Source organism: Mixophyes fleayi, chromosome 1 (genome assembly GCF_038048845.1).
Source record: "Mixophyes fleayi isolate aMixFle1 chromosome 1, aMixFle1.hap1, whole genome shotgun sequence".
Classification (NCBI taxonomy): domain Eukaryota; kingdom Metazoa; phylum Chordata; class Amphibia; order Anura; family Limnodynastidae; genus Mixophyes; species Mixophyes fleayi.
The window spans coordinates 409,662,681-409,676,924 of NC_134402.1; the positions used below are offsets into that span (position 1 = coordinate 409,662,681).

A 14,244-nucleotide genomic window follows, 5' to 3' on the forward strand; every position below is an offset into this window, starting at 1 on the left:
TGCAAGCAAGAGAGGAAGGATCCAATGCATGGACTATAGACATGGCATTATTACAGGCAGTGTGTCGGATACCTGCTCTCCAGCGGCTCTCCCACAGTGCACCAGTAATAAGAAGGACCAGGGAGGCAGTTGTACTGTGCAAATTGTTGGTATTCCAGAGGAAAGACCATCACTCTTGTATTAGTTTGGAGGGTTGTGAGAATATTCTCCTCCCCCAAAAGGCCGAGAGCTAACCCGTAAAAACAGCAACAGGCCCTACAAATAATAATTGTGTGAACTGAACTTTAGTATTTGTGAAAAATGCGGAAAAGCCAAGGACAAATATTGCGGAATAGTCAGCAATAGCAGCAGTGTCGCCAATAGCAGCAGTGTCACCTTCATGATAAGGTTGTGAAAACCAGAAAGAAAAATACATTCTCAGTAAAGCACATGGAACTATGAAATGGTGCATTTTTATTCATCCATGGAAATAAAACCATTATTAATTATGATTTCAACAATATGTTTAGATAACAAAATCAAAATTATATATATATATATATAATATATATATATAGTATATATATATATATATATATATATATACATATATACACACACACACATACACTGAACCACGTTGCTGTAGTTTATTCAGAAATGTCAGGATGGTAGAAACAGAAACTCTTGTAGTTCCAGCAACTCACAAAAACAAACCAAAGTATTTACAATTCCATGTGAGCCTGCTGCTGGCTAGACACAGTCCCCTCACTAGTCAGCGGCTGACGTCGATCCGCGCCCGCACACAACATAAGTCCAGCTATTTAAGCTTGCACAAATGCACTAACTAGCTGACCCATTAATTAGTCACACCCATGTGCTCCACCGGTGATTCTGTGATCTGTGTGTGCAGATTTACAGTGTCTGCAGCATGAGGGCAGGGAAGTTATCAGTCTCACCCTTAGTGGGAGATTCAATTGTACAATGGAAAGGAAAAAAAAAAGCAAGAAAAAAAAAAAAAGCAGTGCAACGCGTCTCCAAAACCGGTACAAGACACCTTGCGCGGAATTTTTTTCACAGAAATACCCCTAATTTTTGCTTGTGCCCCAATTGAATTTTTTTTCCATTTTTTTAACACACACACACTATGAAAAATACATACCGGTTCAACTACTTCTACATTGCGAACACAGGGATCAGGTGCTACTTCCGGCCAATCAGTTAGCTCCAGGTACCCAGAAGCCTTAGTGTTCAGTGTATGAGACAGCGTACCAAGCCTGAAAACGATCTCTATCTATTGAACAAAAAAAACAGACAAACAAACAGCTGATTACAATGTAACACATGAGCCCCGTAGCACAAACAGGAACTATTACCAAGAAAGGGAATCACTGCTGTTACATTAACTTGGATTTCACTATAAACCAGAGAGGCCTCCAAAAGGTCAGGATAATTATTTCAATCTATACATTACAATAATCTCCTCCATAATGGTCAATATAAAAGCTAATCACTGTGTTTTAGAGGTGCTGCACTGAAATGTAGCTTCCATAAAAATGACTGTACAGTAGATATTAAGAATGACAGCACAGTTAAACAATCCATATACAGGGCTTGCCACCAGCTCATTCAGAATTTTAATTGTTGTTTTTCTGCTACACCAAACACCATTACAACAGAAATTAGCAATGATTCTACACGATTACTAAAACACAACAAAATCCTCAAAGTTCTGAAATAAACATTAAATTGTCTTTAGTACAATCTATGATTGATACAAGAGGGATTTTTTTAATATACATTCTTCAGTTAAGCTAAATACTGGTGACGTGTCACAGGGGACTTTTCTCTCTAGATACAGAACGAAATAAGCTAATAAAACAGTGATTTGTATTGTTCATATCAAGCCAGATTTGCTTATAAAAGCATTGTTTTTGTTAACTACTATGTGTCAAATATTCAATGTTTAACAAACCAGTTTAAACAACGTTCAGCCCTGTAACAGCTTCTGAATTGTAACTGCAATAATCCTTGGTTGGAGCTGGGAGTTGTACTGTGCATATGATTACTTGCACGGTGGTAGGTCCACACTAATTGAAGTACTAATGGCAATAGATAAATGTTTCTTCACATATGCTCCCAACCGATGCAATGGATAAATCAGCCTATTCAATTTAACTCCGTTAGCAGTTAAAAGTATTGGCAAAGAATATTTCTTAAAAAAAAAAAAAAAAAAGCTGCTGGTACCATTTGGTGCCCAAGTTGTGAATATCTGACAAACTTCACGGCTCTGGCTGTTTCCATGGTTACAGATGTAGAGAACGTGTGTCAGGTATTCAAGTATTTACATAATATCTGCAAATGGGCATGACCAAGTCTTCATTTGCAGGCATAAGCCCTATTTCAAGTATGTGGAGTTACTCCATTAAGTTGTGGCACCCAACATAATGCTTTCAGTTAGGAAAAATAGTGTTTTACCATTCTGGAGTGGCGTTAACCTTTAACATCAGACTCATGACCCTACAGTGTACAATTTATACATAACATAGCATTACTGTCTGCAACATACAACCAAAATAACGAGGACATATTTGACATACCTTTAAATGGAGATTCAAGAATGGGGGCAGGTTTCTGGACCAAAAAGATCCTTTTGGCATATTTACTCAAAGCTCCGCTCTTTTCATTTGGAACAATGAGCTGTCTTACAAAACGCGTGCGGTCCCTGATATCGTAATTCTGATCGTATTTGCCCAGACTTAATATGTACTGAGTAAGCAACTTTGTCTGGTCAGGAGGAAAGAAAAAAAACACAGAAAAGTAAGATGACAGCCCAAGTTATTTATAATTCTTGATAACACTCGGTAAACATATTTAAAGGGCTAATACAATCGAACGGTTAAGGCAAACGTATGCTGCTCCGTGGGGAATAGGCATTTCTCAAGCTGCAAATGGAATATCCAAGCCAAAGCACATGCCCTGTTCTGAGCCGGGAGGTGAATGCTAACTACAGCAAAGCAGCCATGTGCTAGATTATTAAACTGCTGAAGTGGAAAGAAAGGCATCATTAAAAAATAATCATATATGGCAAACCTACTGAAAGGTCTACGTGAGGATAATGAATGTGGAAATACAACTAAAAACATGGCACTCAAAACTTAATCGAGAAAATATGCAGGACATCAAAACATCAGCGGGCATTAGGGGCTGGCAAAGTGTTTCATCTGAGGTGTGTTTTATGAAGAGAGAGTGTCCCTGGCAGGACTAGGGTCCGCGCTCTCTCTATACTCTGTTACTTTGCTCTGAATTACGACCCATTAAAGGAGACACATGAATCATTGAACTGGATTACTGCAAATTATTTGCAGTGCATTTAGCCGTTACTTTTTTTATAAAAGCAAGCTGCTGATGCCCTCTAAAAACCAAGATAAAAGAGTGCTTACAGCCTCCGGTAATATTGTTCATTTATTTATGTAAGGTAACAGCTTGTTTTATGGTGGAGTTTACATCATTTCTTAATTCAGCCGTTGAACGCGCTACATTAAAACTGCATCAAGATCGCTTTTATAACAGCCTACAGGAAACCAAATTTTACCATTATGTTCTAAATTAGATGCATCGGAAATGCATAAATGTTTGTTAAAAATAGTCACAACATATTCTGTTGGTAACTATGTGTATACAGCACAAATAAAGACACAAATGCCTCAAATAACAAGCACAGAGTGTGAAATGTGGTTATTTAAACTAATGAAGCAAATTCATATACTTGGTGTACTGAACTGAATAAGAAAAATGTTTTCAGCAGCTTTAAGAATTACTTCTAATCACGCGGGAAGGGAGAGGTCTCAGCGTCTAAACCTGCCATAATATTAAGGTGTTCTTATTCCCATATGCTTGACCTTACATTACCACCCACTCAGAATTAATACAAGTGGCCATGTAAGCAGCTACAACAACCTTTTCCTGGTTCCCTTACTGTTGTATTCCTTTTTTTGCCAATTAAAGTAATAGAATTTTAAATCTATATTCTCCAACCGGTTTAATTTAATGTCACATCTGCAGAGATTGTTACCTTGTAACTCTTCGATAATTTTGTGACTTAAGCTTTATATCTTAATAAATGTTAAGTAAAGAAAAAAGCCATTATAAATTAAATGCTGGGTTTTTCTTTCATCTATTAAACTACATTTCTCATATTAAACAATGATGTCAAACAATGACTATCAGAAGATGTTTTCTTTAACAGTTTTAGAGGCAACTGAACCTGACTTTCGGAGACACCTCCAGCTTAGCGCCAGTCCAGGCAGACTGGTCGGGAATCATTGCTGGACACATCTTATTATCTGCATTTTTGTTGTTTGCTCTAGAATTAACTACACGGAGTATATTTGTATGAACAGGTTGTAATTTCTTTATGTAGCACATATGGAATAAGTATCCTTTATCTTACCTAAGCTATTATAGGAATAATGCACATAAATCATTTTCTGAAAAATGACCCTTAAATCTACTCCGCTCATCTGCCCGTTTTCATTTGATATATTGTTTATTTTTAAGGTGCGCAGGACTATGGTCTGAACACTTTTTATTGTAGTCAATCTTCAGCTCCCGCTAGATCTGGATGCCCTGTGTGTTGGCGTGGACAGGAATAGAGTGCAGGCCTGTTACAAAAGGACATCTCTGCTTATGTTTCAATTATTTTATTTCGTATCAGCTGTTTTTTCTTTACTTTTTAAAGGATTGTAAGCGCAGGAGTCAATAAGGGGATCTATGACATAATAAACTAAGTATCAGCCTGATCTAATTTTAGTTCAGATATACCACTTTCAGACTATAAAATGCACTTTTAAGACCCAATATTGTGTGTAAGTACTATGGCTGGAGTATGCGGCAGATGCAGAGCTACTAGAACAGTGAGCATCTTGCTGTTCTCACCTATAGTCCCTGTTTATAAATGGTTTCCACAGACAGATAAAACAAATAAGCCGCAGAGAAGGAAGCAGCTATAGTAACTATGCAGCAGCCTCATTCAATGTGCCGCCAGACTGTGTACGGGTCCCATCCTCTAACAAGCACCCAATCCCAGCGGCTGCTTGCCACCTTAGACTACAATCTGGAGCAGGTACTTGGTACAGGTGGAGAAGTTACTTCCCTGCGTCACCTGAGCACACGAGTCATTAGAGGATTAAGTGGAGAAGCAGCTGCTGCATCCAAGGTGAGAGCCAGCAGAGAGGAAGCCCAACAAACAGGGCAAAGGGACTAAGCGGAGGAGAAGAGGGGCAAACAGTGGGTGTCTGTATATAAATATGTATGGTGTGTGTGGGGAAATGTCTCGCACTGTGTTGTCGCCCACAAAACTCAGTCATTTTATCCAATACCAGATTTGATTGCAGAGATGACCAGGCATTCATTACTGACAGGCTTAGGAGACCCTGATTATGATGCCACCAGGGATATCACTGAAGCGGAAATTCCAATGCAGATAAACTTTAAACAAAATGCAAAAAAGCAGGAAACCACAGCACTCAGAGGAGAACCAGAAACTTAAAGAAACAGTGAACCATAAACTGGAACTTTCACCTAAACTAACCATCGTATTTAACACCGAATGGCACATTGTGCTGTCGTCATGAATATATAACAGTCGGGCAGGTAATAAATACTATTTCCTACACATCCAGCACTCTAAGCCCCACCTTCCCTGGCTTCATACATCTTAATGCAGCTCAACCTCCTTGTCTGGTCCCACCTATACCAAAGCCAGTCCCTCTCCAGTCTGGGCTCACACCTCCCACATCTGTGTATTATTACACCGCAGTGTAATGAATTGCGCCTGTAGACAGGAGGAGAAGCGGTTTTCAACATGCCATGGAAGCCAAGATCACACATCACAGAGAAGAGTCACGTTGTCTTACCTGTTTGGAGTTGGTTAAGTAAAGCTTGGCTGCCAGGTTTAATATCTGTAGCTTCACAAGGTCATCCTCATTAGTGAAGCTCTTTGCCATCTTCCGCAGAACATCGGGGGCGATCTTGGGCACCCTCTCACAATACTCTCCAATAAGCCACAGAATGCTGGCTCTTGCCATGGGAACCTGCATATGAAAAAAAAAAAAATTTCACACCTCAACAGTTCCTCAGATGTGTGTGAAAGGACACAAAGTATAAAACAACAGTACCACATAAATGCTTCAATGAAAAGCGCGTAACAATCATAGGGGCAGATTCAATAAGCTGCCAGATGTCGCAATGTGTCTCTGGAACATTCCGCGGATACACATCGCGTCAAAGTGTTCACCAAAATCTCCGCTCATTTTCCCTTGCGGCCCATAGAGACGTGAGGAAAACAAGAAGAGATATCTGTACCGTATTAGCAGGCGAAGTGCGGCACCACACGGCCTATTGCATCTGCCCCACAGTGTGTGTAAAAGTAACTAATGTAAAGTCACAACTTGTTTAAAAAAATGTATTTGAGTAAAACGCAGTCTTTTCCGACTTAGGGCACCTACTCAGGAGCGGTTTAAGAGCCGCCTATGGAATGTTGCCCACAATCAATATATTTTACCAACAAACTCAACAAAACTGACAAAAAAAAACACCAAAAAAAACCAAAACAAAGTATTGAAGCAGCATTTAGAACACATCAAAACTGCTCTCAGTAAGCGAAAGTGTATATCATAATGTTACATTTCACCCCTTTCCTATATCAAACAAAATAAATGTTATTGTAAATTTAATAAAACAAGCTTTTAAAAGGTTAAGGTTTTGTTAATTTTTAAATGGCACTGCTTGTAATGTCAAGCATACATGGCTTTCTTTTCTGTTTCAGGATAATGTGACCACAAGGGGGCACTGTCCCATGATTGTTTGTCGGTTCTATTTTTTTTATTTTTACCAGCCAGAGGGTCTCCGAACAGAATAGTGAATAGATAGAGATGTGTGTGTTAAAATAAAATACTAAGAAAAGAATAACTATGCTTTAAACGTCTGTAAGCCAAGAAATATATAGACACAGGTTTCATGTACGTAGCATAAAATGCCAATCAATATTAAGTTTATGTAGTACTTATGTAAATATGAACCAAACTGTCTAAGACTGGAATCGTATTTCCATTACTAAAAGTGCAGAAGGAAAGAACGATCCTTAAGATACTTATATAATGAACACATAATATCCCTAGTAAACTGCACTTATTTCCTGTTTAAGTTGCCTTAATACCATGTGGGTTCTTCCATTAATGGAAGCAGAGAAAGGCCACCGCTAGCGTTTGAAAGGTCATGGTCTCTGCTGAAAAGGAAAAGCCCCAGGATATATTACTTCCATTACTATCTTGCTTAATGCCGCAACGCATCCAGAACAGGCAGAGGTTCTGCTGCACGGCACAAGCATTTAACCAACAGTTAAGTGCACTTTCTTAACTCGGGCACATCAATAGTACTTGCAATCTTGTTACTGTGTCTATATTAGAAAAAGCTAAGCCGCGCCACCGCGCTTCCACAAGTAGTCACAGAAGTGAATATAAAAAGGAAATTGTACAAATTATGTACTGCAAAAGGGACCCACTTAAAGAACAATGCAGATCTCACAAGCTTAACCCAGAACAGCAGCAGCTAAAAGCACCACTCGCCTCTATTTAATCCATTTGAAAAGAAGAATGAGCAATGGTAAATTAGCGCAAATAGCTTGTAGATAAACAGAAGTACACACAGAGCCAGTCTTCAGTACGGATCAGAAAGGTTGATTCACAAAATACCTGCAAACCTCTATCACGTCTCCATAAGAATATAAGCACAGTATGAATACATGGCACTTAGGGACTCATGATGCAGAGACCGGTGTTCTGCCACAGAGGGTTTGTCTTATGGCCACTGAAAATGGAATAGAATATATTTATCTCCCTTCGGACAGTTAGCTACTGATATATTTTAATGGCAGTAAAAGCACGTATAAGAGTATGAGAATGAAACCTATTTGTTCCAATGACCCCATCCCCACTTCCTCTTGTGTCTGCGGTTGGGACACTGCCTGCATTATTCACTACAAATAAACCCAAAAGAGCCAATGAAGTGCCCAACACTGATCCACCCACCAGCTGGCAAGTGCAAGCTTTGTTACACAGCTTGTGTTCTTAATGCGGTGTATAACCAGCACTAGGCTGGCCTCACTCACTGCAATATTATATCAGATATACAGCAAATGGCCCGATATTCCCCCAGGTGCTGTAGGATCAGCTTGTGTGTGCTATTTTTTTTTATTTTTTTAAAATAACTTTGTGAGATGGCTTCTGGGATATTAGAATAATTATACCACAGACAGATGTTTTAGGTTTATTAAAACAATAAAAATACATAGCCAATGTAATGTTAATGATTATATGGTTTATTGGCTCTTTGCTTTCCCATCATAACCCACTTTTAATTAACCACATTTTCTTTTCGAATGTCAAAAACTTGCTTTATTGCAAGTTAGTGTCTTAATCTAGAACATTTCTTTAACTTGTGTTAGTATTAATATTTCTTGTTTTATACTATGTTTCTTAATTCTTAAAGAGTATGTGAAGGTTAGATACCTTTATTACAGTGTGTCAGTAAATATAGCGAACATTATGAATATTCTAATATAAAGTTCTAGATACCTAAGGTATTTGCCCAGTATTTGCCGTGAAATTACTTTTCAGCCTCAAGCCAGTCTCCAAGAGGACAATTGCATTTTGCTTGTAGTACTATATACATGTATGTTATCATTTAAAAATAAACAGTAAAAAAAATAAAATAGATGAGATCTTACACTCTGCTTCAGAACCTGTATATGCAGTCCTCATGGCCCTTTATTGTAAGGCTCCCTACTATCAGTCATAGCGTCTGTATCAGTTTGGATAACACAGGCAGCTCGCTACTTACAGGTTAACTAATCTCATTCCTGCAATACTTCTCCTTGATGTAGTCATGCTGGGTTACATTTTAATGCTATGTAAGAAGCGGAGTGTCTGAGTCAGCACTAAGGGTTTTTCAACACAGATGTCTCTTTGGAGCACTTCAAATATGCTCCTGAACACCAAAGCCCAATATTGAAATTCAACCCTGAAGTTAAAATACATAGTTCTGTGCTAACCTGACATTCTACTGCAGCTTTAATAAAAATGGTTGGAAAACCTCCCAAATCATTAAGACAGGACCTGACACAGGTTGAAAAGTTGAGAACGAGTTGCTGTAACATCACTAGCCCTGCCCCTATGTATGATCCCACCAATCCACACTGTGCATTTCTAAAAGCAAGTCTGGCTGAGCTGTCAGTCACTGTCTGCCTGTTTAGTTGGAGAAGATCCTCCCCCGTAACACAGCAACCAGCTGCAAAGCAGGGACAGAGATCACGGTGGGCATATTTAGTTATGTATAACAACTCCATTTCATGTATTATTTACTTCAGCTCAATAACACACAGCATTCGATATACTAATGTAAAATAGCTGTTGTACTTCACCCTTAACATGCTCATACCTCCCAACTGCCCCGATCTAGGCGGGACGGTCCCCATTTGTGGACTATGTCTGGCTCAGGCCAGAATGTTGGGAGGTAAATGCACTCACTGCTGTTCTGCATAGGAGAGAATTAGTGAGAAGGTTAAAGGATGGCCTCTCGCTGTCAGGGTGCTAGGCACTCCCCCAGGGGTGTGACCACGCCCCAATACTGACAGACACATCCCCTTCTGCCGACTGTCCCGCTTTAAAATCCTCCAGTGTTGGGAGGGATACATCCTTAAAATGCTCCTCATTCACTTAAATAGGCTTCTAGAGAAAGCAAAACAAGCTTTCGTCTTCAGCAGATACTGAATCCTGTTGTACAAAAGGAAAATGATGCATCATTCTACACACTCCTACCTGCAGATAAATATATGATGAACATATCCTGTGAGTCATACTGTATTAATAAGAATAGTCACTTATGTTACAGCCAGTAGATACAATGTAAATGATCCTGTTGGCCCCTAAATTCAACATTATTTTGGCCATACCAGTAGTGCATGTTTAGGTTTAGTTTCCAAGTCTAATTTAGCTAAGAAAAAAATGAATGGTTCCTCTCTATAAGAGTGTATGACGAGTCTGCATCATCCTACATGGTTACTTGCCAGGGACACGCAACTGATGGGACTGTTATATCCCCAAGTCACTGGGTCTAATCTCCTGGGGGTAAATTCATCAAGCAGGGGGTTTGAAAAAGTGGAGATGTTGCCTATAGCAACCAATCAGATTCTAGCCATCATTTATTTAGTACATTCTACAAAATAACTAGAATCTGATTGGTTGCTATGGGCAACATCTCCACTTTTTTAAAATCTGCAGGTTGATAAATTTATCCAAAGTGTAAATAATTTTCTGTGCTGAAACATTAACCCCATCTATGATGGCAACACACAACACATTGCGGTCATGCCTTAATTGTTCCTCTAACGTATGAAGAAACCTTAAGAAGCCGTGCTGGAGGATCCAACCATGCGATAGCCTCTCAATGAGAGAGTGCGTAATAAAATAAACAATTAGAAGAACCTTAAGGCGGGGGGGGGGACAATTCCTTGCGATGAGCTGCAAGAGTTCATGGCGATGTCATGCTGCGCTAATTTTCCTGCGCACGTTCACATGATTTGAAGAAAAATCAGTAAAGATACATCGGTGCGGAGCACCTTCATGACCGTTCCCGAAGGCTTCATAGCACATTGCAGGGACTGAACTGCCCCCTTAGGGTCTACAGACATACTATACATATAACTGTACAAAGTGATATAGCCTTTACTGTGGGCCTATTGCCAAAACAATAGTTATGAATCCCAGGACTAGACGAAGTATACCACACCATCCCAAATACTTTACACTGCACTCTGTGTATTGCAAATATCTCTCTTATATCAATTGCTCTGCTTGAGATTAGCTCAATGAGTGTAAGGCTGGAACATATTACCTACTGTCAAAATAGCCTTTTTTCCCCAGATGTCACAATTGTACTTAAATGACTACAAACCCCAGCCCAGACCTAGAGGAGATACTACTATGGGTCCCCTTCACTCTCTCCTTTTGTCAAAAAACAAAACATAAAAAACAGGTTAGAATCACCCAGGCCACTCAGTGCCCACTGGGCCCTATGTGGAGATTAGGATGCTTAATGGATGACCTGGCTCTGATATATACCCATCATATAAATTCATAAGGAAGCAGCTAGGAGCTAGCACCATCACAGATTATACTAGAAGATGCTCTGTGCAGGGTTGGTGGGTGGAAACTTATTGGAGAAGCGCTTACTGCAAACTAATGACATGTTTCTGGTCTTTCCTCATCTGCAGCGCACACAGAGAATCACCTGGTGAGCTCATGTGACTGATGCAGACTTCAATTGGTCACATTATGTCTGTGCCAACAGTGCCAGAAGAAGCGATGAATCAGTCAGATGACCGGAGCAGTGATTCTTCTCTCCATCCCACATAATGCACCGCAGGGTGGGGGACCTCAGGCGGAGGGTCTCACCAGGGATCTCCACCGGAACCAAATGTGCCAATCCCACCAAGTGTGTCAAATCAACCCTGGTAGTAAATGTCAAATTTACATGAGTGATCTTATATGGATACTGCCGAAAATAAACAGGATCTCATAGACGCAGACTACAAAAGGATTGCCAATACCAAACCATTATCACCATAACACACTATGTACAACGCATAATGTTTTATGTATGTAACTATAACCTCATCATATACTTCTCCTAATGAAAATAGCAAAATATGCAATACGACTTGCTCTCATCCACGTGCTTTTTTTTATTAACGAGAAAAGCTATTTATCATAAAGTCTGCATTTAATGAGCCATTTGCTGCTGTAGCAATATTTGGGAAATTATAATTTAGCCTCGTCTTAATATCTAATCTAACATGAGTAATGTGCCTGATAATCAAACGCACTTCACTTCTGCAACATCTTTTTTTTGGAAGCTGCTCCTCCCACATTACTAATACAGACAGATTCTGATCTTCTGAAACTTTACAATCAATTTAGTGTTCTCTACATCACACAGTTCATCACTTGAAGCTTATCATTTTAATGTATTGTGAATATCTTTTTAAAATGAAGCTTATGATGGTTCAAATGAAAAAGCTTCCTAAAATATTATAGCTTCAAGGACAACAAAATATATAGCGTTAATGGGGTTGATCAACTTGACATATATTTAATTATTGGTGCAAATTTTTCCTAAATACACAGCTTTATTGCTTCATTCTGTGCTTTTCAGCAATGCTTTAATATTTTCCCTTTAAATGTTTAATTGCCTTGGGATGCAACACAGCTCTGTTGTGTTCTTTGGATATAGTTGTATCCAGAGAGCAGCTTTGTCAACTATCCCCCAATCAATAGACAACACTGCTTAATAGTACAAACAAATAGCTGAAAAGCAAAGAAAGGAAACAGAAAAAGCAATATGCTTGGTAAAGTTTGCAGGAGGTGTGTAGAATACATTATAATCACGTGGGGGGAAAAACCCATGTATATACCAAGTACAGTATGTAATTAAGATCAGTACAAGACTTCTAGCTCAGTGACACACAAACCCCATCCTTATAACCATGCTCAGATAATGATCTATCTTTAAAATCATCAAAAGTGGGTTTACTTGTTCCTTTAATCAATTGATAAAAATAATCGCAAAACAAAAGGAGGATAGAACAGTAAAAATAAAACTCTGCAGTGCGAGGGAAGGAAAGACCTACAAGCAACAATCTACCAACATTGTAAAATATATTACACGTTGAACAAACAGGAATAAATCTGCACTGTCTGAATATCCCAGCTAGCCCTATGCTCGGCTGATCAGCTGTGTCATCATCATATTGTGTACCAAATGACTTTGGAGGATCTTACACAACAGTGAGTAAATTTCAGAGTGGATGACACCTCGGAGAAACATTGCAATAAAGAATTTTTCTTTTTGAATCCAGGGTCCATTAGGCGCTTCATCGCTGAGAATGACATCTCATCAGCTTAGCACAAGTAAAATTTATAACAACATTAATACAACAAATCCAAGACTCAAATCCCAGAACACGCAGCCGTGCAGCCAAATTCAGCACATATTAAATTCAGAGGCCAAGACAAAATGCAGAAACTTCTACAGGCAGTCGCCTGCACGTACATAATGCAGCGGTGAGGAGCTAGTCGTGACATAATAGCCTCCAAATGACATTTACATTATGGAGTATGGCATGTGACGTTAGTATAGAAAATTATCAGTAAGATAATATAGTTACTTATCAAAGATATGATTTATATATGGAAGTTTATGCACCTGGTGTGACAGATTTCATCAATGCACTGATGGCATTAGTAAGGCCATCATGGGAAAGAAAGGTCACTTGTGAGGGGCCAGGTCATCAGACCATTAAAATAAGATGGTATGACAGAGGCAGCAATGGGCACGTCCCTAATTACGGTCTCAGTACAAACAGTCATGTGAGAGGGCAACATGGCAACATGAAGTGGGCGCCAGGATCACCACCACCACCAGAAAATTGTTCCCACTCCACTAGAGGAAGAGAAAGGCTGAGACAGGCTGTGAGTGACTAACTAGTACATCTAGGATGGAGTAAGGAGAGCCAGTGTCTTCTGTCCATTGTGAGCACAGACAGCCTTCTAGTACATCTAGGATGGAGTAAGGAGAGCCAGTGTCTTCTGTCCATCGCAAGCAGAGACAGCCATCTACGTGACTAACTCAGTACATCTAGGATGGAGTAAGGAGAGCCAGTGTCTTCTGTCCATTGTGAGCACTGACAGCCTTCTAGTGCATCTAAGATGGAGTAAGGAGAGCCAGTGTCTTCTGTCCATTGTGAGCAGAGACAGCCTTCTAGTACATCTAGGATGGAGTAAGGAGAGCCAGTGTCTTCTGTCCATTGTGAGCACTGACAGCCTTCTAGTACATCTAGGATGGAGTAAGGAGAGCCAGTGTCTTCTGTCCATTGTGAGCACAGACAGCCTTCTAGTACATCTAGGATGGAGTAAGGAGAGCCAGTGTCTCCTGTCCATTGTGAGCACAGACAGCCTACTAGTACATCTAGGATGGAGTAAGGAGAGTCAGTGTCTTCTGTCCATTGTGAGCACAGACAGCCTTCTAGTACATCTACGATGGAGTAAGGAGAGCCAGTGTCTCCTGTCCATTGTGAGCACAGACAGCCTTCTAGTACATCTAGGATGGAGTAAGGAGAGACAGTGTCTTCTGTCCATTGTGAGCAGA

The 14,244-nt window shown here is 39.7% G+C and overlaps 1 protein-coding gene across 1 annotated transcript in view; it reads right to left on the reverse strand.

Annotated features, from left to right (window-relative positions):
- The window catches only part of AP3B1 (adaptor related protein complex 3 subunit beta 1), a 150,766-nt gene that overhangs the window by 66,186 nt on the left and 70,336 nt on the right, over positions 1-14,244 (reverse strand). Inside the window, 4 exon segments of the mRNA XM_075182307.1 lie at positions 1,024-1,255; positions 1,257-1,273; positions 2,580-2,766; positions 5,898-6,074. Coding sequence (XP_075038408.1) covers positions 1,024-1,255; positions 1,257-1,273; positions 2,580-2,766; positions 5,898-6,074 — 613 coding nt within the window.